Genomic DNA, 13,886 nt, shown 5'->3' on the forward strand with positions numbered 1-13,886 from the left:
CCCCCCCCCCCCCCCATTCCAGAGCCCCCACCCATCACCTCTTCCAACCTCCCACACCCCTTCTTATCTGCCTGCATCCCCCCACCCTTCATACTTCCCCTCTACCCTCCTTTCATGGGCATAGCCCTTGGCAGTATCACCCTGGCACCCTTGCACTGAAACCCTGGCAGTGCTCCTGCCAGCTTGGCAGTGCCACCCATACAACCTGGTAGTGACAGGGTGGGCAGTGCCAAGGTGCCTATGTTCCGGAGAAGGGCCAGGGGGTTTCTCTGCCCTACCTCTGGCCATCCAGGCACCTCCGATGGCCTGGGAGACCCCTCCCCGGTTAATAAATGAAGAAATTACCCTGTCCGATATTCTTTGTTTTTAATTGTTTGAACAGACTGATGTTTAGCGTACGCACAAAGTCCTCTTTGAGGAAATACTTGCTGTTACTGGTGACTTTGATTTTGAAGAGTTATTTCCTGATTCTTTGTTTTACACATAAGTCACGTGATACAGAGAAGTTAATTAAGGTTGGTTTTATAGATGGTTCCTTGTATAGTCAACTTAGCTAGCACTTAATTGTATTAATTGTGAGCATATGTAGTTAAGATAACCATATTCAAAACCTTAGATTCCAATTGACAATCTCCAAACCAGTATTGCAGGCCTGTCAATTCCTCACTTTTTAAGAATTTTTGTGGAATTGAACTGATAGACATCAATTGCAGCTTCACCTCTGACTCAAAAATAAAGAAGTTATCTTAATAATTGTAAAAATAAAAACATATTTTTGTGGATTAAAAAAAAATCAGGTAATTTGGTAAATCATCAGTTCTGCTTGAAATATAGATTGCTACAGCTGGCAGACAGAGGATCCAAGAGTATTGTGAAATAATGTGTTCAGCTAATCTTTTAATGTTCTCAATTTTATACGGGGCAGAATTTTCATGAAAATGAGTTGTCATTTTCGGCTCAAAAGCCGGTGCGATTCCTGTCAGCTCGGCCGGTGTGAAACTGATCCATATTTTCTCACATTTAGCAAAATAAATCAACTCCCACGCGAAACATGCCGAGCTGGAGTCCCCAGGCGTCTGATTCACCCGACCTGGGACTCAGCTGTGCACTACTAACAAGGGGGAGCTGCATGAAACGGTCCCTCTGCACTCACTCCTAGTCAAGCCAGGTTGCTGACCACAATAGGGCTGAATTCTAGGCCATGAGTGGTGAAGTCCAAGGCATGGCTCAGTCTTTGAGGACCATGGCTGAGGACATCAACACCATGGTGCAGACAGGGAGGGCCTCCTGGTCTGGCAGCACAAGTGATGCAGAGGCTTCTGGAACTCACTCCAGCTGCCCCTCCATTCCAAGGAGTAGCCTAGGGCCCACGAGCACCCCGAGTGAGAAGGAAACTCTGGAGCCCATCCCAGGCCTTCCACCAAGGTGACCCTGGCAGTCTGCAGCCCTTCTGAATCCGCTCTTCCTAACGCAGGCACATCTCAAGCAGCGGGCAGAACAGGGTGACATGGCAATACTAGTGACATCCGAAAGTCAGCCAGGTCCCTCTAGGTCTAGACTCTCCAGAGGATGCCCGCCAAGGGCATCTCAGGGCGCAGAAGACAGCTGGCTGCTTCCACTTGTGATGCGCGTCCTGGGATAACACCTAGATATGGCGGTTGGCCTCATAAGATTAAGAAGTTTTAGGAGCACAGAGTAGGCATAGGTGAAATCAGACACCATTAATAAGTGAGTAGATAATGTAACACTGTAACGATTCATCACATTAAAGAATTTTGCACCTCAAATCCACACTGCCTCTGTGTTTGAACCCATCCCACAGGGAGGTATCTCACCATCTGAACTCCGGTCAACCCCATGAGACCCACAATAACAGACATCATTACTTCTTCACTCAGTGAAACCTTAGCCTTGCTCCTTTTCCCCTTTGGAGCAGTGGGACATAGAAATGTAGCCCCAACCCTCCCTCAGACATGAACCCGGGAGTCTGCAGACAGATAAGAGTCAGACATAAGCCAAATCTGAGAGACATCACAACCTACCTCACAGTGAGTTGATATCACTCTCCTGTCTTTACAAATGACTCACTTTTACTGCCAACCCAGGCCCATCACCCTGCTATGATGGGGATTGCGGTGGAAGAGAAAGGGTTCTGGGCAGGGGGATGGTGCTGTTGTGGAGCTGCTGGACATCAAGCCTCCAAATCTGAGAATCTGCATGCTATCAAGGTCTCCTTGGTCCTCCTGGTCAGGCACACCCTGGCCACTGCCTGTCGTTCATTCTCTGGGTCCTCCTCTGAACCTTCCCCCACTCTCTCCTGTCCTCATCAGAGAAAGCGGCATGTTCCGCCTCGCACATAATGTCACCCCATGCTGTGCCAGGTTATAGAGGGCACAGCTGACCACAACAATGCAGGAGACCCTCTGGGGGGCTGTACTGAAGAACACCGCCAGAGCTTTCCAGGCAGCGGAATTGCATCTTCAGTAGCCCAATGCATCCCTTTATCACTGTCAGGGTGATTTTGGGGTGATCTTCGAAGACCCTGGGGATCTCTGAGTGCCCCTGGATGTAGCTATCATGGCACTTCCTGGGTAACATGGACACATTTGCATGATGTTGAGGCGGTGGTCTCACACGAGTTGGCATCCCGCCGATGGTGGTGAATCCTGTAGCCCTGGCATCTTGGCAGGCCTGGTCCATGTCGAAGTGAATGTAGTCAGAGGCCTGGGAATATACAGCATCCATCACCTCTCGGATGCTCTTGTGGGCTGAGGATTGAACAATACCATACAAGTCCACATTCAAGCCCTGAAATGACCCAGTGCAGGAAAGGTTTAGTTCTGCTGGGACCAGGTGTCCTCCACAAAGTGCCAGATCCACAAGGACATGGCAAGGTGCTGCACTGTCTCCTTGGTCAACTACAGACTTTAGTGGCACATGTTGTCCGACAGCCCGTTGATCCTTTACACCCGGGGTCTCCTTCTTCAATGTCTGCTGCCCCCTTCTTGGCCTGATGGAGAGCGGGGACTTGAGCCTGACCAGCAGCCTCCTGCTGTTCTGGAGCAGGCTCCAGCCTCAGTTGGCCCTGTCAGAGTTGACGACGCCTCTCCGCTTCCAGAGCAGTAATTGGGATGATCGCCAGCTCACTGGCCCCATCTCAAGACAACTCCATAATTTGGTAGGAATGGGAGAAGGAGAGAGAGAGAATCAGTCAGGTCATACCTCCCGTGACCCTCAATCCTTCCCAACCCTCCTTGTCCTCATGATCTTGGAGGATGACAAGCCTACACCATCTCCGGTGGCCAGTGCCATCTCTATTAGCTGCAACAGTGGAGTTCAACATACATTGTGGCACGTGGGCGCCCATGTCCCCAAAGGGGCTGGTTTAGCTCACTGAGCTAGATCGCTGGCTTTTCAAGCAGACCAAGCAGGCCAGCAGCACTGTTCGATTCCCGTACCAGCCTCCCCGGACAGGCGCCGGAATGTGGCGACTAGAGGCTTTTCACAGTAACTTCATTGAAGCCTACTCGTGACAATAAGCGGTTTTCATTTTCATTTTTTTTTTCATGTGAACCTTCAGGGTTCCTGGATCCCCAAACCGTCAATTGAAGGATTCAACCCCAATTCTTGACTTGAAGAATAAGGGCAGCTGAGTGCGGTAAAGGATAAATGGCCATTGATTGGACGAGCATGCCTCCCAAGAACTCTGAGGAAAAGAGAGGCAACACCGAGAGGCACCGCGGATACGCAGGGTTGGACATCCCATGATCTTATTGCTGTCATGACTTTATACTTAATATACCTGGGCAGCCACTGCATAACATATGACTTAAGGCCCAAAGACACATCCCATATTGCCTGCCTCACCCCCCCCCCCCCCCCCCTCAACCTTATCCAGAACATTACTGTCCCTTCTTCTCTCTGCCAGTCCTTTAAGATACCAACCTACAGTCTTATTACTCCCCTTCTGCCCAAATCAGGAGCCCTAATCTCCCAGGCCAATGGGGAGCAAAATGTGGAGGATTTGCTCAGCTCTCTGGCGCTCAGCCTGACAGTGGCTGTGAGAAGGTTACCATTCAAGTACAGCTAGCTGTTTGTATGGGGGGGGGGGGGGGGGGGGGGGCTGTCAAATAAGCCACAGAGCTCTGTCAACGAAAAAAAACCATAGAAAAAAACTGAGTTGAGCCTGTTTTGGGTGTGAAATACGGTATAAACAAACATCCTCCATAGGTCCTATGAAGCAGGCAGCAGCTGGCTGCAAGTTAATGGAGTGTGAAATGGAATATGAACAAGTACAAAGGGATAAAAGCAGGCATACTGCAATAGTGAAACTACAGAGCCTATTGAAACTTCAATGGGTGTGAAATGCTTCTCCATGGGACAAGCTGCAGAATGGCTCTGTCCTGTGAGAGGATTTTAGGACAGACAGACTGCAGGTGAGCTGTGCACAGGTAAGGGTGTTAAACATCAATTAAAGCAGGCTTCAAGGCTTCACAGGGCCACCACGACCCTCATCCTAGGGGAGAGTCCTCACATGGCCCCCTTCTATCCAACCTGAGCCCCACCCCAACCCCCCACGGCATCTGGCCACTGGTTACTGTTCCCTGGTGCACCCTGGCACTAAGGAGAGATGTACTCACCTCCATCCTCCTGGAGTCCAAGGCTCCTGGTCCCTGTTTTTAATTCACCTGAGGAAGGATCAGTGCTCCGAAAGCTAGTGTTTGAAACAAACATGTTGGACTTTAATCTGATGTTGTAAGACTTCTTTCTGTTTTTAAAGACTAGTAGTAATATGCGCCCATGTGACATCCTGCGAGCAGGTGGGAAAATTCAATGGTGCCGGAACATTTGACTTTAATCCCGCTAATGAGATTACAATTAAATCAAATCAGAGTGAGATCCAAATCATGCCAGCATGAAGGGCCTGGGGAGATTGCAAACTGATTTGTGCCTAGTGCAAATCCTGTTTTGGAGCCCAGCTCCAAATTTTCCTGACATAATGAGATTTGTGCTGGGCGTAACGCAGCCGGAAACTCTCCCCCGAAGTTTAAGTTTCCTTTTAAATGCAAATTTTCTTCTGTTTTCTACTGAGAGTGCACCTGTTTAAAAATTAGTTTAAACAAATTATTTCAGCCATCCCAAAATTCATAATTGTCCCTCATTATTGCTTCATTGATACGGTCTACCATTGCAAAGTTCAACCAGTAGTTGATTTACTGCCACTTGATTAGTTTAGATAAGAAGCAGGCTACCAACATGTACAGGGCTCTTTATAACCTGAACTGTAATTGAATTGAATTGGACCCATGCCTGAACCTTATGGGCGGAAACTTGATTTTTTTTTTCGAAGTCTGACAGGTAAAGTGGAGGGCAGCCAGCCGGCTGCCTTAGCAGGTTTTCCTGATGTATTTTCAAACACTTAGAAAAAAAATAGTTGAGGGGGCCTATGACATTATGCAGGTAGAACAGGCTCTAAATGAGAAGGACACCCTAAATCAATAAATAAGTGAAGAACCTCCCACGCCCATGGGACTCCTTTTTCATTTTGCTCCATGCAGTAATTGGTTCTACTGGATAGAACCTTAGAGCTGCATTTTATGGTCAGCAGTGAAGCCTTCAGTAGCCTGCTGCTAAGCTCAGAAAGCTAGCCACAAATATCTACTGGGCTCTGAGCTGTCAATTTATTTATTACAACATCAGTTTCATTCTAGAGCATCCATAAGGATGTGTGCCACCCAGGAACAGTAAAAATCATAAAGCAGGCTGAGCCAAATAATTCTCTCGGACAGCAACCCATGAAGTAGTAGGTAATTTTTATCAATCGCGTTTTAAAATCATTTTGCAGGGAGCAAAATAAAGATTTGGAAGACACATAAGAGTAAAGTAGAAGTTGAAGTATTCTTAAAAAAAATTTTTTACTTTTAACATAAATTGGAAAGAAACGGCGCTCAAGACTTAGAAAATATAGTTTTCAGTGTCAGAGAGGTGGTTCAGTAATTAATTATAACTTGGCATGTCATTAAAAGCTCTTATACCTAATTTAATATGGCTCAACTTTTTCATTGGAATTTACAAGGGCAATATTGCATAAGTGCACATCAAATAATTAATTATGTGCTGATTGCTGTAAAAGCTGCAAAAGTGCACCCTCTTGAGGAACTGTGTCACTGGCCGCAACTTCCGAATTTCCATATTTCTGCACATACAAATGTTTGCGTTACATAGTACTGATGAGTGCTGACAGTTTAGGAAGCTAATGCAACCACAGATTCTGGGCCATAGAATCTTGGCATAGAAAGAGGCAAATCATTCCATCATGCCAGTGTTGACTGTTATGATCTCAGTTGGTGTTAAAAGTGGACAAAAAGATCCCAGAATGGAACCCTGACTCAAAAGACTATGGGCGTGATTCTCTGTTGGCAGAACCTCCGCTTTGCCGGCAGTGCACTCCTGCCTGCGGATTTCCCGACGGCTTTGGGGTGACCACAATGGGAAACCCCTTTGGCTGGTTTCCGGGACAGAGGATCCCGCTGCTGGTGGAGGGAGCGCATTGCCAGAAAACAGGTCTGATGAGACGGAGAAGCCCACCCCATAACTTCTACTTTTTTAATGGAACACTGAGGAACAGAGTCACAGAACCGCTAATTAATTTTGACAAGAAACAAATTGATCAAAACATGAACAAATTGCATTATAAAATAATACCATTTTCCTGTCCCTTTAACTTACCAATTACACGCAGGTTTTAGGATTGACATGGATTACAAAATACTTCTTCAGGTAGAATGTTCTCTCTAACACACAAAGTCCCTTTTAAGCACACAAGATGACTGTGGTCAAATACACACTCCACTCTGAACCCAAGTTAATGTTTGTGGATTTCGCTTCAGAATCCCCCCAGATGATTGTCACATGTGAGTTTCTAAACTCCACTCCCAAAAATACACTTTAAAATCTTCTCTCATAATAAGGCTTTCACACGAGGATCAGACAGGAATTGTCAAGGGACGGCAGCTCAACACGAATGTGTGGAGACTGCTAAATGTTATTATGATGCCGGCAGTGGAGGGGGAGGCGGAGATAATTGTGGCGCTGGATGCAGAGAAAGCGTTTGATAGAGTTGAGTGGGGGTACCTGTGGGAGGTGCTGGAGCGGTTCGGATTCGGGGAGGGATTCATCAAATGGGTGAGGCTGCTCTACGCGGCTCCGATGGCAAGTGTAGTTACCAATGGAAGGAGATGGGAGTACTTTAGTCTCTACCGTGGGACCAGGCAGGGGTGCCCCTGTCCCCCTTGCTCTTTGCATTGGCGATTGAACCTTTGGCTATGGCGTTGAGGGAGTCAGGGAGATGGAGGGGTCTGGTGCAGGGTGGGGAGGAACATCGGGTATCGCTGTATGCGGACGACCTGCTGTTGTATGTGGCGGATCCAGAAGGGGGAATGCTGGGGGTGATGGAGCTGTTAGCAGAATTTGGGGGCTTCTCGGGCTATAAGTTAAATTTAGGCAAGAGCGAGGTATTTGTAGTACACCCGGGTGATCAGGAGGAGGGAATTGGGAGACTCCCATTTAAGAGGGCAGTGAAGAGTTTCAGATACCTGGGGGTGCAGGTAGCCAGGAGTTGGGGGACTCTCCATAAGCTTAATTTTACCAGGCTGGTGGAGCAGATGGAGGAGGAATTTAAAAGGTGGGACATGGTGCCGCTATCGTTGGCGGGTAGAGTGCAGTCCGTCAAAATGACGGTTCTCCCGAGGGTCTTGTTCCTTTTTCAGTGTTTGCCCATCTTTATCCCTAGGGCCTTTTTTAGAAGGGTGACTAGCAGCATCATGAGCTTTGTTTGGGCGCATGGGACCCCGAGGGTGAAGAGGGTCTTCTTGGAGCGGTGTAGAGATGGTGGGGGGCTGGCGTTACCCAATCTCTCGGGGTATTATTGGGCGGCCAATGTGTCGATGGTGCGCAAGTGGGTGATGGAGGGGGAGGGGGCGTCCTGTGGAGATACAAGCCTGGGGGCCTTGGTAACGGCATCGTGGCCTCCCACGAGGTATACCACGAGTCCGGTGGTGGCGGCTACCCTCAAGATTTGGGGGCAGTGAGGCGACATAGGGGAGAAGTGGGGGGCTCGATGGAGGCTCCGTTAAGGGGGAACCATAGGTTCGTCCCGGGGAACATTGATGGGGGATTTCAGGGTTGGCACAGAGCGGGCATCAGACAGCTGAGGGACCTATTTATTGATGGGAGGTTTGCGAGCCTGGGGGAGTTGGAGGAAAAATTTGGGCTCCCCCGGGAAACATGTTCAGGTATCTGCAGGTAAAGGCATTTACTAGACGGCAGGTGGAGGGATTCCCTTCGCTTCCCGCGAGGGGGGTGAGTGACAGGGTGCTTTCGGGGGTCTGGGTCGGAGAGGGGAAGATATCTACAAGGTTATGCAGGAGGTGAAGGAGGCATCAGTAGAGGAGCTGAAAGCTAAGTGGGAGGGGGAACTGGGGGAACAGATCGAAGACGGGACATGGCTGATGCCCTGGAGAGGGTTAATTCTTCCTCCTCGTGTGCGCGGCTTAGTCTCATCCAATTCATGGTGCTGCACCGGGCCCACATGACTGGGTCGAGGATGAGTAGGTTCTTTGGGGGTGAAGATTGGTGTGTCAGGTGCTCGGGGAGTCCAGCGAACCATGCCCATATGTTCTGGGCATGCCCGGCACTGGAGGAGTTCTGGAAGGGGGTGGCGAGGACGGTGTCGAGGGTGGTGGGATCCAGGGTCAAGCCAGGATGGGGACTCGCGATTTTTGGGGTTGGGGTGGAGCCGGGAGTGCAGGAGGCGAAAGAGGCCGGTGTGCTGGCCTTTGCGTCCCTAGTAGTCCGGCGAAGGATCTTGCTACAATGGAAAGATGCGAAGCCCCCAAGCGTGGAGACCTGGATCAATGACATGGCGAGTTTCATTAAGCTAGAGAAGGTCAAATTCGCCCTGAGAGGATCGGTACAAGGGTTCTTTAGGCGGTGGCAACCTTTCCTCGACTTTCTGACTACAACGATAGGGTACGGGGACAGTAGCAGCAGCAACCCGGGGGGGGGGGGGGGGGGGGGGGGGGGGGACAGACGGACGATGACTGTTTATTTAATTTTAATTTATTTTTAAGTTCTCTTGTTGTTCATTGGGGTGGGGGGGGATGTGATACATGCGTTGATACGGTCTGGGGCGGTGTTACAGTTATTATGGGTTATTTTGTTGCATTTCATTGTTTGTCGTTATATTTTATATTTTATGTAAAAAATTCCAATAAAAATTATTTTTTCAAAAAAAATAATAAGGCTTTCACTTAGTGGCTTGCATTTTGAGATCCAGACCATATTTTCCAAACAACACTTTTAAACAAAGCTTCCACTCCACTTTTAACATCGGATCCAGTCTACGGTTTTACACCAACCCCTTAAGGATTTCTTTGGCTTGACTGCTGTGCAAAATGCTGTCAATTGCTTTAACCCTCGATTCTCAGATGGTATTAAAATAGCATTAGATGTCTCATCAATCTCTGAAGTCTGCTGTCCCATTTTAAATCTAGTTACTGCAATTGTCCCTTTAACTCAAGCATTTTGTTTACTCTTCCTTGAATTCTTCTAAACTGTGTCTTGGTCTCTGTTCACTTAACTCCAGACTCCTTAGGCACTTCTTTCCCAAGTCCCTGGTTATCCGGATTGCAACTTGTACTTTAGGAAACCTGCTTATTTGCAGCTCCCATCCTGTCAAGCCTTTCTCCTGGCAGAGTTGAGAGATGTTCACTCCTCTAAGTCCTGTCTCCAAAGGCCCACAAAGTCAGCTAAAACTAAAATTTAAAAGCTTCTCTACCTTACAAGGCCCCAGTTACTCAGCAACATGCACATACTTACATCTTGTATTTATTTTTCACAACATAGCCCTCTCTAAGCACAACCCACACACACGAGCACCATTGCTCAGCATGAATTTTAGCCTTCCAGGCACAGATACGTTAAATTAAACCCACTTAAAACTATATATGGGGCGGGATTCGCCCCTACCCGGCGGGGCAAGGGGGTCCCGGTGGGATGGAGTGGCGTGAACCACTCCAACGTCGGGTCGCCCCAAAGGTGCAGAAGTCTCCGCACCTTTAGGGGCCAAACCCTAACATTGAGGGGCTAGGCCCGTGCCGGAGTGGTTGGCGCCACGCCAGCCGGGGCCGAAAGGACTTTGCCGGCCGGCGGAAGTCCGCGCATGCGCCGGAGCATCAGCGGCTGCTGACATCATTCCCGCGCATGCGCAGGGGAGGGGGTCACTTCCGCCTCTGCCATCGTGAAGACGAAGGCGGAACGAAAAGAGTGCCCCATGGTACAGGCCCGATCGGTGGACCCCGACCGCGGGCCAGGCCACTGTGGGGGCACCCCCCCGGGGCCCGATCGGCCCGCGCCCCCCCCAGGACCCCGGAGCCCGCCCGCGCCGCCTGGTCCCGCCGGTAAGGTAGGTGGTTTGATTCACGCCGGCGGGACCGGCATGACAGCGGTGGGACTTTCATTACGGGCCGGAGAATCGCCGGGGGGGGCCACCGATAGGCGCGGTGCGATTCCCGCCCCCGCCGAATCTCTGGTGCCGGAGACTTCGGGACATGGCGGGGGCGGAATTCACGCTGGCCCCCCGGCGATTCTCCGACGGGGGGGGGGGTCGGAGTCGGAGAATCCCGCCCATTATGTCTAATGTTACCAATACAGATCATCATCTTCTTCACTATCAAGTATGATTGTCCACCTAAGAAACTCCGAGTTACTGGTCATGGATTCTATAGGTTCTTACATGGGTGATAAGCTCAATCCTCGAGTCGTAACTTCGATCGCACACATGGCAGATGTTTTTGCGTGGTGAGATCGGTCCTTGGACTCTCGATCACGAGTATTCCTTTCTCAGGCTCCTTTTCCGGGCCTCCTCTTGCCATCGGGTGTCCGCGAAGAACTATGTCCCTTCAAACAGTAGGTTCCTCCAGGTAGATCTCTTCTGAGCAAGGGTCTCACAGGCGTTGATTCTTTTATTGCATTTCTTGAAGTAAGCCTTCAGGGTATCTTTGAAGCATTCCTTTCTCCTCCTCTTGTTCGGAAACCTTCCCTGAGCTGGGCAAAGAAGATTTGCTTCGGCAGTTGGGGCTCTGATATCCTAAGCACATGACCGCCTCAGCGGAGATCATAGCCTCGATGCTCGTACTCTTGGCTCTTTCAAGGACATTGATGTTAGACACCTGCCCTCACAGCTGATGCAGACAATCTGCCTCAGATAGCATTGATGGTGCTTCTCCAGGGCCTTGAGGTGGTGTCTATACGTAGCCATACAGAAGAGTTGGGATTGGATACAATGCTGAATCTTTGCTTGGATGTCAGCCTCAGAGAAGTGGTGGCTCCCACGGTATGGAAAATGTTCCACAATTAGGAGGTTTCTCCATTGATCTTGATGGAGGGAGAGACTGGATCTTGCCCTGGGGCGCGTTGGTAAAAGACTCTGTACTTCTTGAGGTTGAGACTGAGACCAATTATTTGGTATGCTTCCGCAAAGATTTCAAACATAGCTTGGAGTTTCTCTTCTGAGATAATAGAGGTGGCGTTGACATCTACATACTAAAGCTCCACGAGCGAAGTCAGTATTGTTTTCTTCTTGAATTTCAACCGGTTGAGGTTGAAAGGTTTTCCGTCCATCCTGTAGACACTGGGAAGCTTGCTCTTTACAAGGTTAAGGATGGTGGTGATGAAGGTGGAGAAAAGGCTGGGGGTAATGACACATTCCTGCCTAACTCCAGTATTGACCTCAAAGGTTTAGCCTTATTTCCGTCAGTGAGGACTGTCGCCGACATCTTATCATAGAGGAGTCTGAGCATATTGATGAGTTTCTCTGGACAGCGGCCTTTGACAGGGTCTTCCACAGTATTTCCTGATTGACTGAGTCAAAAGCTTTGGTCAGATCGATGAAGGCCAAGTTGAGTGTTTGATTTTGCTCCTGGCATTTCTCTTGAAGTTGTCGTGCGCGAAAATCATGACTGCTATTCCATTGAAGATATCTATTGAAGATTTCTTCAGAAACTGGAAGAAGGTGGCTAGGGAGGATTCAGGTGATGATCTTCTTGGCAATGGCGAGTAGGGAAATTCCTCGGCAGTTCTCACAGTCCGTTTTGTCTCCTTTTCTTAAGATGGTGGTGATGACTGTATCCCTGAGGTTGGCAGGAATTTCTTCTCTTTCCCAGATATTCAGCAAACGCTAATGAAGATGACGGGTCATCTCTTTTCCTCCAATTTTGATCTCCGGTGGGATCCTGTCCTCTCCTGCAGCTTTTTCATTCTTCATCTATTTAATGGCAGCTTCGACTTCGCCCATGCTTGGTGGGAGTCCAAGATAATCTTTGATGGGGATTTGGGGGATTTCCTCAAATGCGTCCTCATCTATGGTTGTATCACAGTTTAGGAGTTCTTTAAAATGTTCTCTACGTCGAAGGCCGATGTTTTTTCTGCATGTTTCAGATGAATGTGTAATCATGAGAGTGTAACAATGCAGGTGTAATGATACCCGAGATGTTTTATTGACGCCCATCCTTACCCCGGACCAGTGTTTATGGATCATTACCATACATTACTGGGCATCTTAGAGGAGACTGAACCTTGTCATCTTTGCTTCCCAAGAACGATTGTCAAAGTTTGCACCATCTGTTGCATGGGACGCACTGACACCATCTAGAACTGTAGAAATGGAGATTACCACAGTTCGAAGCTTTCATTCAACCAGAACCTTCCACTCTGCCACATGAGGCAGTTGGCAGCCCGCGTATATATCAAGAAGATAGTAAATGTTAAAATGGCAACTCCATTGCCTTTTCTGTGGAAATAGGTATCAGCTGAGGCAGAGCTTTAACAATGTGCCCCCCCCCCCCCCCCCCCCCCCCCCAAAATGACTGACACCTCTGCTATGGATTCACCCAGGCATGCTAACCAGGCCGTGGTAACCTGGAACTGCCAGATTGGCTCTGACAAGGTGCCTGGGGCAGCACTTGGACTGAACATTTGGTCTTTCTAGGAAGGACTCAGAGCAGAAGAAACCCAGGTAGAAAAAAGTGCTTTTAGAAACAATACCAGCTCTTTCTTGGAAGCATTTCAGAACAAAGAAACAGTCTGCAGTTTGAAAAGATACTTCGGGCTGGATTCTCCGCTGGCTGGATCCTCCGCTTCACAGGCAGTGCAATCACACCCGCGGATTTGCTGATGGCGCGGGGGTGTCCACAATGGGAAACCCCATTGGCCGGCTGCCAGGAGGGTGGATCCCGTTGCCGACAGGACAGAGAATCCTGCCCCTTGTCTATGAGAGCAGTAGTGTTTTTGGGAAGTATTTAGGTAAGTTTGTAATATCAAATGATTAAATTTCTATTTAAAGATCCATTGTTACGGTGAAACTAGTTGGGCTAAGCTATTTGTTTAATTTGTAATGAAAGCACTTGTTGGAAAATATTGTGCAATATTTTACCACACAAATGGATATATCAAATTTGAACAAAAATGCATTTATCTTGGCAGAGAAGCAAAACAACATTACAAACTCCAGTACCGAATCTGTGTTCATCCCTACCAAGAATGATTCATCTAACTCTAAAACTAATCGACAAAGTGTGCAGAGCCTGGACTCTAGTGACATAGAGGCACCTTCAGTGAAACTGAACCGACCCAATTCTCTGTAAGTAGTGCAGCTGATTACATTATTTGCTCCTTTCTGTAGGAACATCTGTTGATCTATAGAGCAATAAGACTGTTTCTTCTATAGAATAAGAAAAATATTATTTACAGTGCTTATTTTTATATATATATATATATATATATACCAGGCATGCATTCTTTTAATAGTTACACCGGCGATTCAGATT

General features: G+C 48.4%; 1 protein-coding gene across 4 annotated transcripts in view; it reads left to right on the top strand.

Moving 5' to 3' along the window:
* LOC119965284 (rho GTPase-activating protein 26-like) overlaps positions 1-13,886 on the top strand; it is a 243,658-nt gene that overhangs the window by 183,201 nt on the left and 46,571 nt on the right. For all 4 annotated transcript variants that reach the window (XM_038795809.1, XM_038795807.1, XM_038795810.1 and 1 more), the window contains exon 20: positions 13,543-13,699. In XM_038795809.1, coding sequence (XP_038651737.1) covers positions 13,543-13,699 — 157 coding nt within the window. The remainder of the gene's footprint in view (positions 1-13,542; positions 13,700-13,886) is intronic.

This window comes from Scyliorhinus canicula, chromosome 4 (assembly GCF_902713615.1).
Source record: "Scyliorhinus canicula chromosome 4, sScyCan1.1, whole genome shotgun sequence".
NCBI classification, from domain to species: domain Eukaryota; kingdom Metazoa; phylum Chordata; class Chondrichthyes; order Carcharhiniformes; family Scyliorhinidae; genus Scyliorhinus; species Scyliorhinus canicula.